Genomic DNA, 13329 nt, shown 5'->3' on the forward strand with positions numbered 1-13329 from the left:
GATTAACGTTCGTGGCTGGCTGTTTTTTTGCTGGTGAAACTAAAGCTCAACATTGTTCTTTATAAAAAGTTATTTTTTAAAGCTTTTATGACTTTAAGTGGACAATGGATGGGGCAGGAAACAGGGCAAGAGCAAGAAGTGGCATGCAGGAAAGTGGCCACAGACTGGATTTACACCCAGGCTGCCTGCTCCAAGGTGAACCTCAGGGAGCTTGACCTAGACCCAAGGGGCAACATATATTTTATAAGAAGTTTAGGTAACAGGCTACAGCACATAGCAGGTTGTTTTCATATCATGTTAACTTTTTCTTTTCCATTTTAAATAATACCGTAAAGCTATGAGTAAGAAAAATAGCCTTCTTTGGTATGCTAATACTTGTTCACCTCTCCTGTCAGCTCTGAATGAAATATGTTTTAAATAAAGTGTCGAAACTTCAACAAAGCCTCAATTAGCCATCACTAATGCTCAGTCTCAAATTGTACACGTGATATCAACCCATATCTGTTGTTGTAGCCAGTCTTCAAGTATACGTGTTCTTCAAATAAAATACGTATTACTTCTATAAATCCAAGCAAAGGGGAGGACATTTTCAGTCAGGCTTTGCTTGAGACAGCTAGAGTCGGCTTCTGGGGTCCTTTCAGTGGGCTGAGGAGGATTAGCAGCCAACATGCCGACTGTTGGAGTAAAGAGGGATCTCCTTTTCAAAGCTTTGGGCAGAACATACAGTAAGTCAATGTTCTAGAAAATACAGTAAAAGTTGTGTTGTCTGTCAGGTGTAAAGCTCTTCTTTTGGCTGTAAAGTACGGTCATAGATCAGAGAAGTGCCTGAGGTGACTAGCTTAACGGTTAGCAACCAGTTAGCATCTCTCACGAGGGGCTTTATTTATTTTTAAAAACTTAACTGTAAGAGTTTTAAATGATTAATACAGATATTTCAAACATAGTTTACGAAAAATACATTTTCATGTCATCAAATTATAGTTTAACCGCTTATTTTAATAGTAAAAGTAGTCGCATTGCATGCTCCAACTAGGCTGTCAGCTGTGTTGCATCATTTCCTCCTGTCATTTAAAAGTGACCACGCGGCTGTTTAGACAGCAATAATAGTCAAGTAATCACTTTTGCGAATTAACCAAGTAAACAATAGTCCCGAGTTAGTGCAATGGCTTTTAAAGAATTATTGAAGAATTGACCACCTATCATGCTTTTGTCTCATCTCACCATGTACATTAACACTGAATAACAGCAAACTGTGAAATCTGTTGGTTTCCTAATTCTTCTGCCAGTAATACTAAGATGAGATCCTGTTTTTATAAGGTACAGGAGAACCCTTTAATAGGAAAAGTGTGGAATTTCTCAGATACTTGATATCACACACACAACCTGAAAAGTGTCATTCATTCATTCATTCATTCATTCATTCATTTGAATTGTTCAATTCAGTGTTTGACAAATAACAGATGTAGTCAGTATTTCCTCAGAATACCTGTACTTACACTGTCCAGAAAGAAGTCTGTGTCATGGTTCACCATCAGTGTCTCTGAAACATCTATACGCCCTTTTAGGGCTGGCTCTTAACTGCAGTTTGTTTGAAGAGACTTTATTTATTCAGAGGTAACGTTTCTGTACACAAAGATATTCTGTTCTGTTTCATGAAATCTGCAGCACAGAACAAACTCAGTTTGTTAATCATTTTTTGTGGATTGTATTGAGTTGGGGCTGTTCAGATTGTTTAGCATTGTAGCAGTTTGCAACAGTGCACATAAACCAGAATGTGTGCAAAGCAGATAATAACATTAAATACAAAAAAACCTTCAGGTCTTTTGTCTGTATGGGCAAAAGTTCACTGTCATAGAAGAACATTCTGTAACAGAAAACTTTTCCAAAATTTTCAAGAACACAAACAATTTTTTTTTTTAACTGTTCAGTGCTCTTCAAACCCCAAAGCCTTTGGGAGTAATTGTAAATGTTATAAATGTTTAAACCACTTATTCTCTTTATGTACCTCCCCCTAAGGTTCACTCTCTCCCTCCCTGGTACAAGGGATCATACCTTCAGTTCTGTATTACTGTCAGAGACGTTATAAAAGTTTATCCATAATGTGAAGGTCTGTTGTTCATTCGCAAACCAGCCAAAGCCCTTTTCAAGATCAACTCTCTTCCTCTCGTTTCAGCTGATGAGGAGTTTGATGAGCTGTGCTTTGAATTTGGCCTGGAGCTGGATGAAATTGTAAGTAACCAAAATGAAATCCATCAAAGAGCAGCATATCCTGTTTGTGCCTTTTTCTATGTCACACTTTTCTCATGTTCTAAGTCATCGCAACTTGTTTCTAGTAAAGCAAACAACAAATTTGAAAACTGGTTGTAAAGACAAGTCTTGGGACTGATGACTGAACTCTTGTGTTACAGCCACTGTTTTTTCCTTACATAATAGTTATACCTTACTGTAATTGTGAATACTCCATAGGAATACTGTAAAGATAATTTAAAATATGATTTACCAACACACCAGAACAAGATATTACAGTTGAACTTAGTCTTGACTTCATTGCAGACCTCGGAGAAGGAGATAATCAGCCGAGAACAGGGTGACTCCAAGGCATCTGGAGCATCTGACATCATCCTGTATAAGATTGATGTGCCAGCTAATCGCTATGACCTGCTCTGTCTGGAGGGGCTGGTGCGTGGGTTGCAGGTCTTTAAGAACAAGTGAGTGTCACCCCCATTGATAGAGCTGGCACACTGCTCTGATACAACAATCAAAGTGAAGGATCTCTGTTAACAGTATGCAGAGGCAGCAGAGACATGTGAATAAGACATTGTTGTGTTATTTTGCAGTTAAACAGGTATAACTATGTTTAAATGGTATGTATAACTTTAAATGCATGATTCTCCTCTGTTTTGGCTCTGCTCCAAATTTTCCACTGAGCTTGAATTTGTGTTGCAGGTTGGAGGCACCTCGCTACAAACGTGTTAGCCCGGCCAGCGGGGAGCCTCAAAAGCTGATCATAACCAAGGAGGTGGGTTGTAATATTTACAGTTACTTTTGGATAAGAAAGAAGAGTGGGTGTGTAAACATCACTTATGGGAGGACAATTAAAAACCCATTACAAGAAGTTAAACATAATCCAGAACACATTTGCCCAGTGTTTGTCTTGTGGTTAAATTTGACCTCAGCTACAACTGTTGAGATATTCAGCCTATCACTGTGCCAGACGAAGATCACTGATAAGAAGTATGATTTAATTATTTTGCCGGCATTGAGAGCGCCTGTGTTTATCTATAATATTTATCTTTTTTTTTAGAAAAACTAAGTCATGTCTTTGCATATCATACTTTTTTTTAAATGTATCAATTAGATAAACCTGTGGTTCAGAATCAGAAATACTCAATTAATCCCTGAGGGGAAATTGCTTTTTTGTTACTGCTACTCCTTCAAAAAGTTAACGATAGCAAGTACAAAATAAGGAATTCTGAGATGTCAGAAATTAAGATATAAGAAATTAAAAGTATAAAAATGTAAGAAACTGAAAAAATTGGAAGCGTAAGTGCATGTGAAATTAAATATGACTACAAAATATTAGTGTGATAGTTTCCTGAGAATATCATACTAAATAGGAAAATAAGCTGTAACCATTGCAATTTAAACATCATAAAAGGGTAAAAAAAAACAGTATTAAAATGAGTATTGACATAGTAAAACTTTAAGTCCATTGATATAAAGTGTTTGTTCTTTGCAGACAGCAGCAGTGCGACCCTTTGCTGTGGCAGCTGTGTTGAGGAACATGACCTTCACCCAGGAGCGCTATGACAGCTTCATTGAGCTGCAGGAGAAACTCCACCAAAACATCTGCAGGTCAGAATAAATGTTTTTTTCTTTTTTTTACTGAAATTACAAAAATAAACAAGGATTAACTTCAGTAATCCTCCATTGACTGAGTGGTAACCATAGAAAGCAGGAAATGTAGTCAAGCCACCATTGTGGCTTTGTTAGGTATGCAAGCCGTCAGAAACCTTGATTAACTTTTAGTCATAGTCGTATCATAGTGGTGGTGAATTTCTATGAAAACCCAACAGAGTATTGGTTTTTGCAAGATTACTTGTTTATTTTTATTTACTTATCTACAAATTCCCTGCTCCTGTTTTGATTTTGCCCATTATGTTGTTACCATTGTCCTACTTGTCTACTTGTTTATTTACTTTCATCTGTTTTAAAAACATTATGCTCTGTTATGTTGTTGTGTACTATATTTTTTGTTTGTATTTTGGTGTGTGTTCTATGTCTTGTTAGGACTTCCTTGGAAATAAGATGGTCCATCTCAAGGGGATATCATTCTAAAAAAATGAAATGAAAGTTTGCAGCCATGGCACTTGAGTTTCAGAGTGATCCCCTTACTCAAGGGGGGTTTATTGCCCCTGTTGTTGTTTAATTTACCAAGATTACTAGCTGCTTAAATTACTTTTATGGATTGCTGATATAGGAAGTAGGGCTGCAGCTATCGAATATTTTAGTATTTGAGTTTTCTACTGAAAATTCCATTGATTAATCGAGTAATTGGATAAAACACATTTTTGTTATGTTAAAGAGCAGTTATTTTTCAAATGAAAATTTGTTTCAAGCAAGTGTAAAATCAAGTGACTTTGGGTGATAAGTTCCATGCAATCTGATGAGATATGAGATATAAGCAGCTGATGCAGATTAATACATGCTTTCATATCAGTCTCTAAACTCCAGAAAAGAAACCAGATTTGTTGCTAGTTGCTATTTTGAAAAAGAGGTGGCTTGAGGGTTCTGAAAACTCCCTAAATATGCCGTCAGCTCTATTTGAAGTGCCACTCTTTGAGCTTTTTTTAAAATTAAACGATTCCTAGAGGCGGATAAAATTCCTTGATCATTTTTTGTAATCGAGTACCTCGCATGATTCGAGGAATCGTTTCAGCTCTAATAGGAAGTAATCCTTACTGCCTGGTCTGCTTGTCAACCCGGCTTTCTACCCACACTCAGCCTGTGCAGAATGTGGATCTGAGAAGTACAGACAAACCTCATTCAAGAAAAAAAGAGGCAGATATTTATATAAAATAAGACTCATGAAGGGTGAAATTACTTCCTTAGCTTCTTTACCAAGATGAAAGTTAAAAATAACGGGCTCCAAAATGCATAAAAGACAAGAGCCACTACAGCCTTTGGGGGTCTGATGACAGGATGAGGCCATAGCTTTTTGTCAGGGAACACAGCAGTCCTGTTTCTTTAACTATTTGTGTCATGCTGTTTAACTTTTAAGAAGTTTTGTTGTATAAAGATTCATCTTTCTGCTATTTTTGTGCAGAAAGAGGAGCCTTGTTGCCATCGGGACCCACGACTTGGACACCATCAGTGGTCCTTTCACATACACAGCCAAACCTCCTGGAGACATCTGCTTCAAACCCCTCAATCAGACCAAGGAGTACACAGCCACGCAGCTCATGAGCTTGTACAAAGTAAGGAACTGCTAACAGTCTTTAATGGTGACAAAGAGAGCAGTTTGTCCATTTAAAGCAAAGCTTAACCTGATGTTGTTGTTTCCCTTCGCACAGACAGACAGCCACCTGAGGCATTACCTTCACATTATTGAAGACAAGCCAGTGTACCCCATCATCTACGACAGCAACGGTGTTGTCTTGTCCATGCCTCCAATCATCAATGGTGAGTTCTACTTCTCTTCTCATAGTGCCAGGTGTAGTTTTTGGCCTTGTTCTCCACCATAGTTCTGCTGTCCTCCTCACAGTGTGAGCCAGCAGTCATGAGTGACGAGTATCTGTTTTATTAGGATCCCTGTGAGGCCCTTTTATTCCAAATATACCAAATACTGAACAGTTCCCAACAAAGTAACAATCAAAAAAACTAAATAGAAAAACAATAGTAACAATAAAAAAGTAAATCAAATAAATCAAGAATCCATAGAGATAAAAGGCGTCATTGGCAGAATGCATGAGGGCAGAAACACGTTTCATAAGCCACTGATGAAAAAAATATAAATAAAAATAAAAATGATAATTTTTTTTTTGTTTTGCCAGATTTCTGTTGGAAAAAAAGTTGTTTTCTTTGTTCTTGTGGACCAAGTTAAGGGATTCACAGTGTTCCTGCTGGGGGGGAGACGGAAGATGCAGGGTCATAAATCTTCTTGGTCTTGTCCATGTGGCTAAAAAAAAACGGGGCACTTGATGTCGGGAAGTCTGGATATGGCACTTGACTTTATCTTTCAATGTTTTATCGCTTGGAAAGGTTCCCAATGCCGTTGGTAAAAAGGACAAAACATTTCAAAGATATTCAAGGATAAAAATAAAAGCAACTGCAAAATACTGCCTTAAGAGAGACTTCAACCCCAAGACCACAACCGTTAATCTACTGGGGCCAGTTGTTCAAAGATTTAATCTGGATCAAAATGATCCAGATTTGGAAATCACATTTTTGGCTACCCAGGATCAGGTAATCTGTCTTAGCTTTATGCCGTTTTTTCAAAGCAACATTGGATTGGATCACCCTGATCCAGATACACAGTTTTCAAGATTACTATACCCAGATTACCTGTGCTCTAAATGGGACAGCGTATCAAAGTGTGGCCTACCAGCTATGCAAAGAACAACAGGTAGAGACCAAACATGTCTTGTACCAGGCTGTGAATATGTTCATTTCTTCTGTAGAAATCAACAGTTTAGTTGTTTCATCTTAATTAAGAGAATTTAAAGATTATAACTTAACTGTCTGTCTTATATTTAGTAAAACGTTTTGTTTGTTTTCTCCAGGTGACCACACAAAAATCACCATCCACACAAAGAATGTCTTCATTGAATGCACAGCCACAGACCTGACCAAGGTAACGCAGAGAGGCTAACATCATAATTTAAACATCGAGTTTGAATGAGGGAAAACTGAACACACTGTTTGTTTCTTCAGGCAAAGATTGTGTTGGACATGATGGTGACGATGTTCAGCGAGTACTGCTCACAGCCCTTCACGTGAGTCATGTATCTATCTAAAATACTGGCTTTACACTTCCACGAGACCGACTGAGAGCATGTTGAGACGGAATCTGTGTCCTGGGCTGATAAGATATTCCTTTAATTTGTCCCCCAACAGGGAAATTTAGAATTACAGTAGCAAACAGGTCGTATAATGTGCAAACAAAATGTCAGTATATTTAAGTGATACTCCGGGATGGAACAAGTTGGGTCCTATCACAAGGTTAACGGCAGAAATTACCCCTACAGCAGTGTTTTTGTGCAGCAGAAGCCCAGGGCGCACACACCAAACACCCCCTCCCTGCTCCTCTGCCGGTTTCCTCTGCACTCAGACGGGGCCATTTTTTACTTGACCAAAAACACAAATAAACGGACTCCCACCGAAAAAATCTGATATCGGTCTGCATTCACGCTTAATTTAGAGAATTTTCAGCGCGTAACTTTCACACAAAAACACCGCTAAATAAGGCTCTAGTTCTCATCGTGTCGTAAAACGGCGCTACCTCTGCTGCAGAGCCATAGCTGGCTACGAGGCGCTCGCCGCTTAGTGTATCAGTCCGCGCGCGCGGCGTGCCAGATATAAACAAACGCAGGTAGTCTGCCAGGACGAAGAGACACGATGAGAACTAGAGACTTATTTAGCTGTGTTTTGTGTGAAAGTAACGTGCTGAAAATTCTCTAAATAAAGCTGCACAAAAACACTGCTGTAGGGGTAATTTCTGCCCTAAACCTTGTGATAGGACCCAACTTGTTCCATCACGGAGTATCACTTTGAGGTAGAATAATATAAACGTAACTAGAAAAATATGCACAGAGAAATTGAACTACAAGAAACATGTACAATCAAAACAAAGTATGAATTGTGCAATTGTGCACAGACTGATAACATAACAAGGTATAAACTATATACAGAACTATAACACAGTAGCAAGGTAATACACTAGTAATCCAAACATGTTATTGCACATTTAGATAATAGAAGGTTTCAGCATTAACAGGGTTGAAAGTGTCATAGGTAATTACACAGTCTGACCACGACTTGAAGAAAAGACTCGTCAATGTCAAACATTTAAAGTACGACATCATTGAATCTGTCGAGCAGTAAATCTCAGCGTGCTGTTCACTTATCCCTGTGGTTGGAAGACGTCCCAGAGAGCTGTTTTCCATCATCTGTCATGGGATGGACTTCAGTTTGCTTCATCCTTTAGATTCAAAGATTTGCTTATTTACTTAAAAACCTTCCGTTGTCTCTCACAACCAGTGTCTGATTCTGGTTATGCTCTGACATGGCTGGTTAAGAATGTGTCCATCACAATTTCTGTAAAACAGAGCGAAATAAGACCAGTAGTCACTTAGATGTATCAAGGCAGCTAAAATGAAAAGGATGATAATATTAATGATGGGATCTAACATATGATTCAATTCTGAGAATTTTTGTCCTCAAATAAGGTGATAAAGAATTAAATCTGAAATAGAAATAAAACCAGTACACCTTCTTGAAATAAACGTGAATCAGATAAGATGAAACATTAAAATACTGAGGGGTATATTACAGAATATGTGAACTGTATCTGTTTTAACAAATGTTATGAAGGAGCTGTGCAGTTTTTTGGCAGAGGCCTGTTTCACAGAGAGTGTTATATTTCTTATGTCTTCTTCTCTTTCAGGGTTGAAGAAGCTGAGGTGGTTTACCCTGACGGTACAATCCACAAATACCCGGTACTGTCTTCACTGCCTTTCTCTAACACTCATTTATAAATATATGTACTTCTTTATATTTGTGTCGACAATCCATCCAATATACAGACGACCTATTTCCAACATCAAACATAAAAAGTTTTATTGAAAGATGTAAAAATTTGCTCCCCCACACAGTTCACGCCTCAGCACTTGTTTGCTGCAGTTATGAGTGTGACGTCCATTTAATGCTTATTGAACAAAGAGTCGAACTGCTCCATTTTATCGAGCAGTTCTTGAGATGATTAAAAGTGCTCTGGGGTTGCCAGCTGACTGTGAACTGTGCCAGAAATTTTCAAGTCTTTTTTGATGCTGTGCCAGAGAAAGTCCGACCACTTGTTGCTCCACTGCTCTCTAAATGCTGCCAGAAATCCACTGACAGGAAAGTCATTAACGCTGCAAGTCTTGAGCCAGAAGTTTCAACGTTTGGACATTTTCGGCACATTTTCAGGATATCCAGTTGAGATATTTACAGCAATTTCCAGCAGATGGTTTGCGATGAAAAATCCTTCCAGTTTGAAAAGCTTCATGTAGAATGAGGTAGTCACTCTGATCATTGATTTGTGGTGATTCTTCCAGACTTTAACTAGCTGCGTTTACACATCAGTTCATTTGACTCTGCAGATATTTAACTGAGCAGCTGACAGAAAAAAATTAGGCCCAATAGTTAGAGCCACTTGCGCTCTAACACGCAACCTTCCGGCTAATGTCCAGAATTGTTCAGCGGCAGTGCAAAGGGGAAAAGGAGATGACGTTAATTTGACACAAGAAAGTTGTGCTTTTGTCAGTCTTGTGAACTTTTTCTTCTTCCTTCTAATCATCTGCTGTTGTCATTTTGCTCTCCAGGAGCTGGCTTACAGAAAGGAGAGGTTGTCAAGTGAGTTCATCAACAAAAAAGTTGGCATCAAGTAAGTGCTTTGGAGCTTTCTTTGTAACATTTTATCTACAGTAGATTAAGAGAACAATAAAACACTAGTGCAGAAATGTCCTTATGCAGTTTACTGTTCATGTGTCAAAAATCGGGCAAATGTCTTAGCAAATGCACAAACTTGCCTTTGTAGTTTGGTACTTTGGTCCTGTGGCGTTACTTAAATAAGAGGAAATCTAAGGTTTATTTCACATCAGGTGCGGTATTAGGATGCCACACAAGGCCCTGACACTGCCTACTCAAAGGGACTGTGTGGACTTTTCAAGTGATCTTTGAAAAGTCTCCCTTCTAAATATATGTCTGATCGTAATCTGCAATTGAAAAATGAGATTATCATTGCAAATATATGCTACTTCTAGATGCTACTTCTTAGTTTCCCTATTGGGGTCTCTATGGTCTCTATGACAAAACCACACTAGTGGACAAAGTTTAAAAGTGATAAGATAGATCTGTTTTTCTCTGCTGAAAAGATTTCTGTGATTAATTTTGTAGTGATAGAAGACACTGCAGCCTGACTGTCAGACAGAAAAAAATACTGTCAGAACAGCAGAAGAAAGCTAAACAGGAGAGTAATACAGCCAAAGCTAAAGGCTAAAAGGGGCTAAACTGTTTGTGCTGATGTTCATTCCAACCCACAGTCAGCAGTTATTCTGCAGTGGTCTGTTCAAACTTGAGAGTCTGTCAATAAAATGAAGAGTGAGGTTACGTTAGCTCTGCTTGGTAGATGACTGGCAGGACTTAACCAGGATTCACTGACATTACACATTATGGACATATTTCAGATCACTGGGCTGCCAGTAGCGCTACAAAAGCCAGCTGCTAAACTACAGTATAAAGTCATGTTTGCCTGTTGTCATGTTTCAAACACCAGCATCAAAAAGCTGTTGATAAATACCTTACGCTGTTGCGTTGTATTCAGTAAAAAGTTGTCATGAACAAAGAAAAGTAGCGTTAAAAAGGCTGTGTTGTAGTTAAATTCAAACAGATCCTCCTCACAGCCTCTTATTGAATCTTATTGTATTATCTTATTGAATCTGAATTTCCCTTTGGGATAAATAAAGTATTTTTCATTTCATTAAAGCCGCAAAAACTGTTTAACCATTGCATCAAAATTCCAGAAAGTGTCAATAGAAATGAATTATATAAAAATCCAATTTTTTTGTTGACCTGCCATGTTGGATGGCTTCATAATTTTAGACAAAATTTTGCAAATTTTTTTAAAAATTTTGAATCCAATAGCTGCTCGAAGTGTTTAACATTTATTCAGTATTCTAAACCTTTTTTAAATAAATGTTTATCTCTTCCCTTACTAAAACTATTGCTCATTAGAAATTGCACTGGCAAAAGGAACGCTTTAAATATCCACTAAACATTGACTGTTTCAACCTTGAAAAGGCAACAATTGATTAAAAAAGATTATTTAAAAAAAGGAGAATTGCACAAAATAATGCTTTATGCCCTGAGTGTCAGTTTTTAAAGATCAGTGATTCTGTGACATCTTTAACCCTCTACTGCTTTAAACCAAGAAAACTGCTGAGTCTGTTTTCAGGGTCAGAGGCCATACAAGTTTTCTTATGTCCCCTTTCACATTTCAGAGTTTCAGATTCTGTGTTACAGTTTGGTTATTGTTGTTTGTGATTATACTTGTTTGCCTTGTTTCTGCACAATGTTAGAGCTGGAAAGTTTGTCAGGATCTGTGTTCACACAAAGAAAGTCACTTGATTTGATCTGTCTCATTAATGAAGCGCTCACTGTTTCGTTTCTCCAAACAGTGAATCCACAGAGAAAATCGCCCAGCTCCTGACCAGGATGTGCCTGCTCTCCCAGCCCACTGGTGTTGGCGATGAGATCGAGGTTGAGATCCCTCCCACACGCTCAGACGTCATCCATGCCTGTGACATCATGGAGGATGCTGCCATGGCGTATGGCTTTAACAACATCACCCGCACCACACCGCGCACTTACACAGTAGCCAACCAGGTGAGTTGGTCTTTGTGCACGTTTGATGTTTGCATGACATACAGTTATCATCACATATGATAAAGTATCATTCAACTTTGTTTTTGTTTGTCACAGTTTCCTCTGAATAAACTGACAGAGCTGCTGAGACAAGACCTGGCTGCTGCTGGATTCACTGAAGCCCTCAACTTTGCCTTGGTAAAGGATGCGTTGATTTGTCATGTTTTACCTCATACAGTGGATTTTTCATCCTTTGAAGAAAACGAAATCATTTCTTGAAAAAGAAAAGCTGTATTTTTGAAGAATTAAGTTATCCAGTATTCAGCATTAGATCTCCAACAGCATTATTGTATCTGTTTGCTAGGTGTTTCAGATTATCACCGTTACTTTAAAGGGATCGGCATTTCAAGCAAAAGAGCTACTTGATATTCGCTTTTAACAAGGGGGGTGAGAAAAAAAGGTCATTTGATTTAGCAGGATTCTTTGTCAAAAAATTTCATTTATTTTTTATCAAATTCAAATTCTTCATTTCAGTCTTTGTTTATAAACTGGATTAGAAAAAAGTTACCACTTTTCACCAGCAGAGGGTGAAATGTTTCTCCCTGACTCACATGACGTGCATTTCATGGGAAAATATGGCTCCTGATATACTTTGTAGACATTATCATCATCATTTAACTTTTTCACATGGTCTGATGTTAAAAAAGTAAACAAAAATTGCAAAAATGAAAATATGGAAGAACAGTAGTTTAAATTAAATCGGCACCCCATAAATCGTTTTGGAATCAAATCGCGAGACCTACACCTACATACCTGTCAGCCATTATTACACTTTGACAAAGAGGGACCAGACTGTTGCTTACCCTGCACATTGATCATCAGACTTACTTCTTGGATGACGAAGCCTGCCATTGACTATTGATCAGCGCCGCACTTTCCGCTACATGTCTCATTGTCACATGGCTGTATTTGTAATACCCTTGCCTAACCTTGCACTGCTTCCAGGTTGAGAGTTAGGTTAAAGAGGAGGGTGATCAACTTTTTTTTACATCCCATCCCAAATTAAAGTCTTTCACAGTTTTCCCCATATGTCCAGAGTGTTTGATCACATCATTGTGATTGCTTTTGTCAAAGGGTTTTACTTGCCAACATTCACAGCTCTGTTAGTTGCCATCTCTTTTGGCTAGAATGTGCACGATCCTTGTCAAAATTTTCTCAAACTACTGTCTGCTTTTTTCCTGCAGTGTTCTAAAGAAGATATTGCAGACAAGCTGGGGAAGAAGATCTCAGAAACCAGGGCTGTTCATATCGCAAACCCCAAGACTGCCGAATTCCAGGTAAAGAAGACTCTAGGACAAACTGTGGAAATGAAACTCTTTAGTGTTTTTATATTACATCTTCTTGCCTTGAAGGAAAATTTAAACCTGAAAGTTAAAGCTGCACTATGAACCAATCCAAAAACATTAAAGAACAGGTATTCATAGAGTCAGAGAGCACACATTAGTCCTTTTAATCGCAAACAAATTTAATAATTCAGTCAACATTACAACTGCTGGTTGAATCAGTTTAATTTTATGGAGACATGCCAATGCTTAAATTGTTCCAGAAGTCTGTGATCTGCATCAATGCTAAGACAGAAAGAAGATGGATTTTAACAACCTGCACTGTTTTTGTTTTCATTGGAAATCAATTCACAGCTGTTCAAGA

General features: G+C 38.1%; 1 protein-coding gene across 1 annotated transcript in view; it reads left to right on the top strand.

Moving 5' to 3' along the window:
• Positions 1–583: 583 nt before the first annotated feature.
• The window catches only part of farsb (phenylalanyl-tRNA synthetase subunit beta), a 29100-nt gene continuing 16354 nt past the window's right edge, over positions 584–13329 (top strand). The window contains exons 1-14 of the mRNA XM_074680315.1: positions 584–725; positions 2174–2229; positions 2554–2708; positions 2947–3019; positions 3740–3855; positions 5327–5477; positions 5574–5682; positions 6783–6853; positions 6934–6995; positions 8666–8717; positions 9582–9643; positions 11436–11643; positions 11740–11820; positions 12867–12959. Of these exons, the coding sequence (XP_074536416.1) occupies positions 668–725; positions 2174–2229; positions 2554–2708; positions 2947–3019; positions 3740–3855; positions 5327–5477; positions 5574–5682; positions 6783–6853; positions 6934–6995; positions 8666–8717; positions 9582–9643; positions 11436–11643; positions 11740–11820; positions 12867–12959 (1347 nt within the window). The 5' untranslated portion in view covers positions 584–667. The remainder of the gene's footprint in view (positions 726–2173; positions 2230–2553; positions 2709–2946; positions 3020–3739; positions 3856–5326; positions 5478–5573; positions 5683–6782; positions 6854–6933; positions 6996–8665; positions 8718–9581; positions 9644–11435; positions 11644–11739; positions 11821–12866; positions 12960–13329) is intronic.

Source organism: Halichoeres trimaculatus, unplaced genomic scaffold (genome assembly GCF_033239565.1).
Source record: "Halichoeres trimaculatus isolate MK-OKI-2021-1 unplaced genomic scaffold, fHalTri1.1 fHalTri1_scaffold_9, whole genome shotgun sequence".
Classification (NCBI taxonomy): domain Eukaryota; kingdom Metazoa; phylum Chordata; class Actinopteri; order Labriformes; family Labridae; genus Halichoeres; species Halichoeres trimaculatus.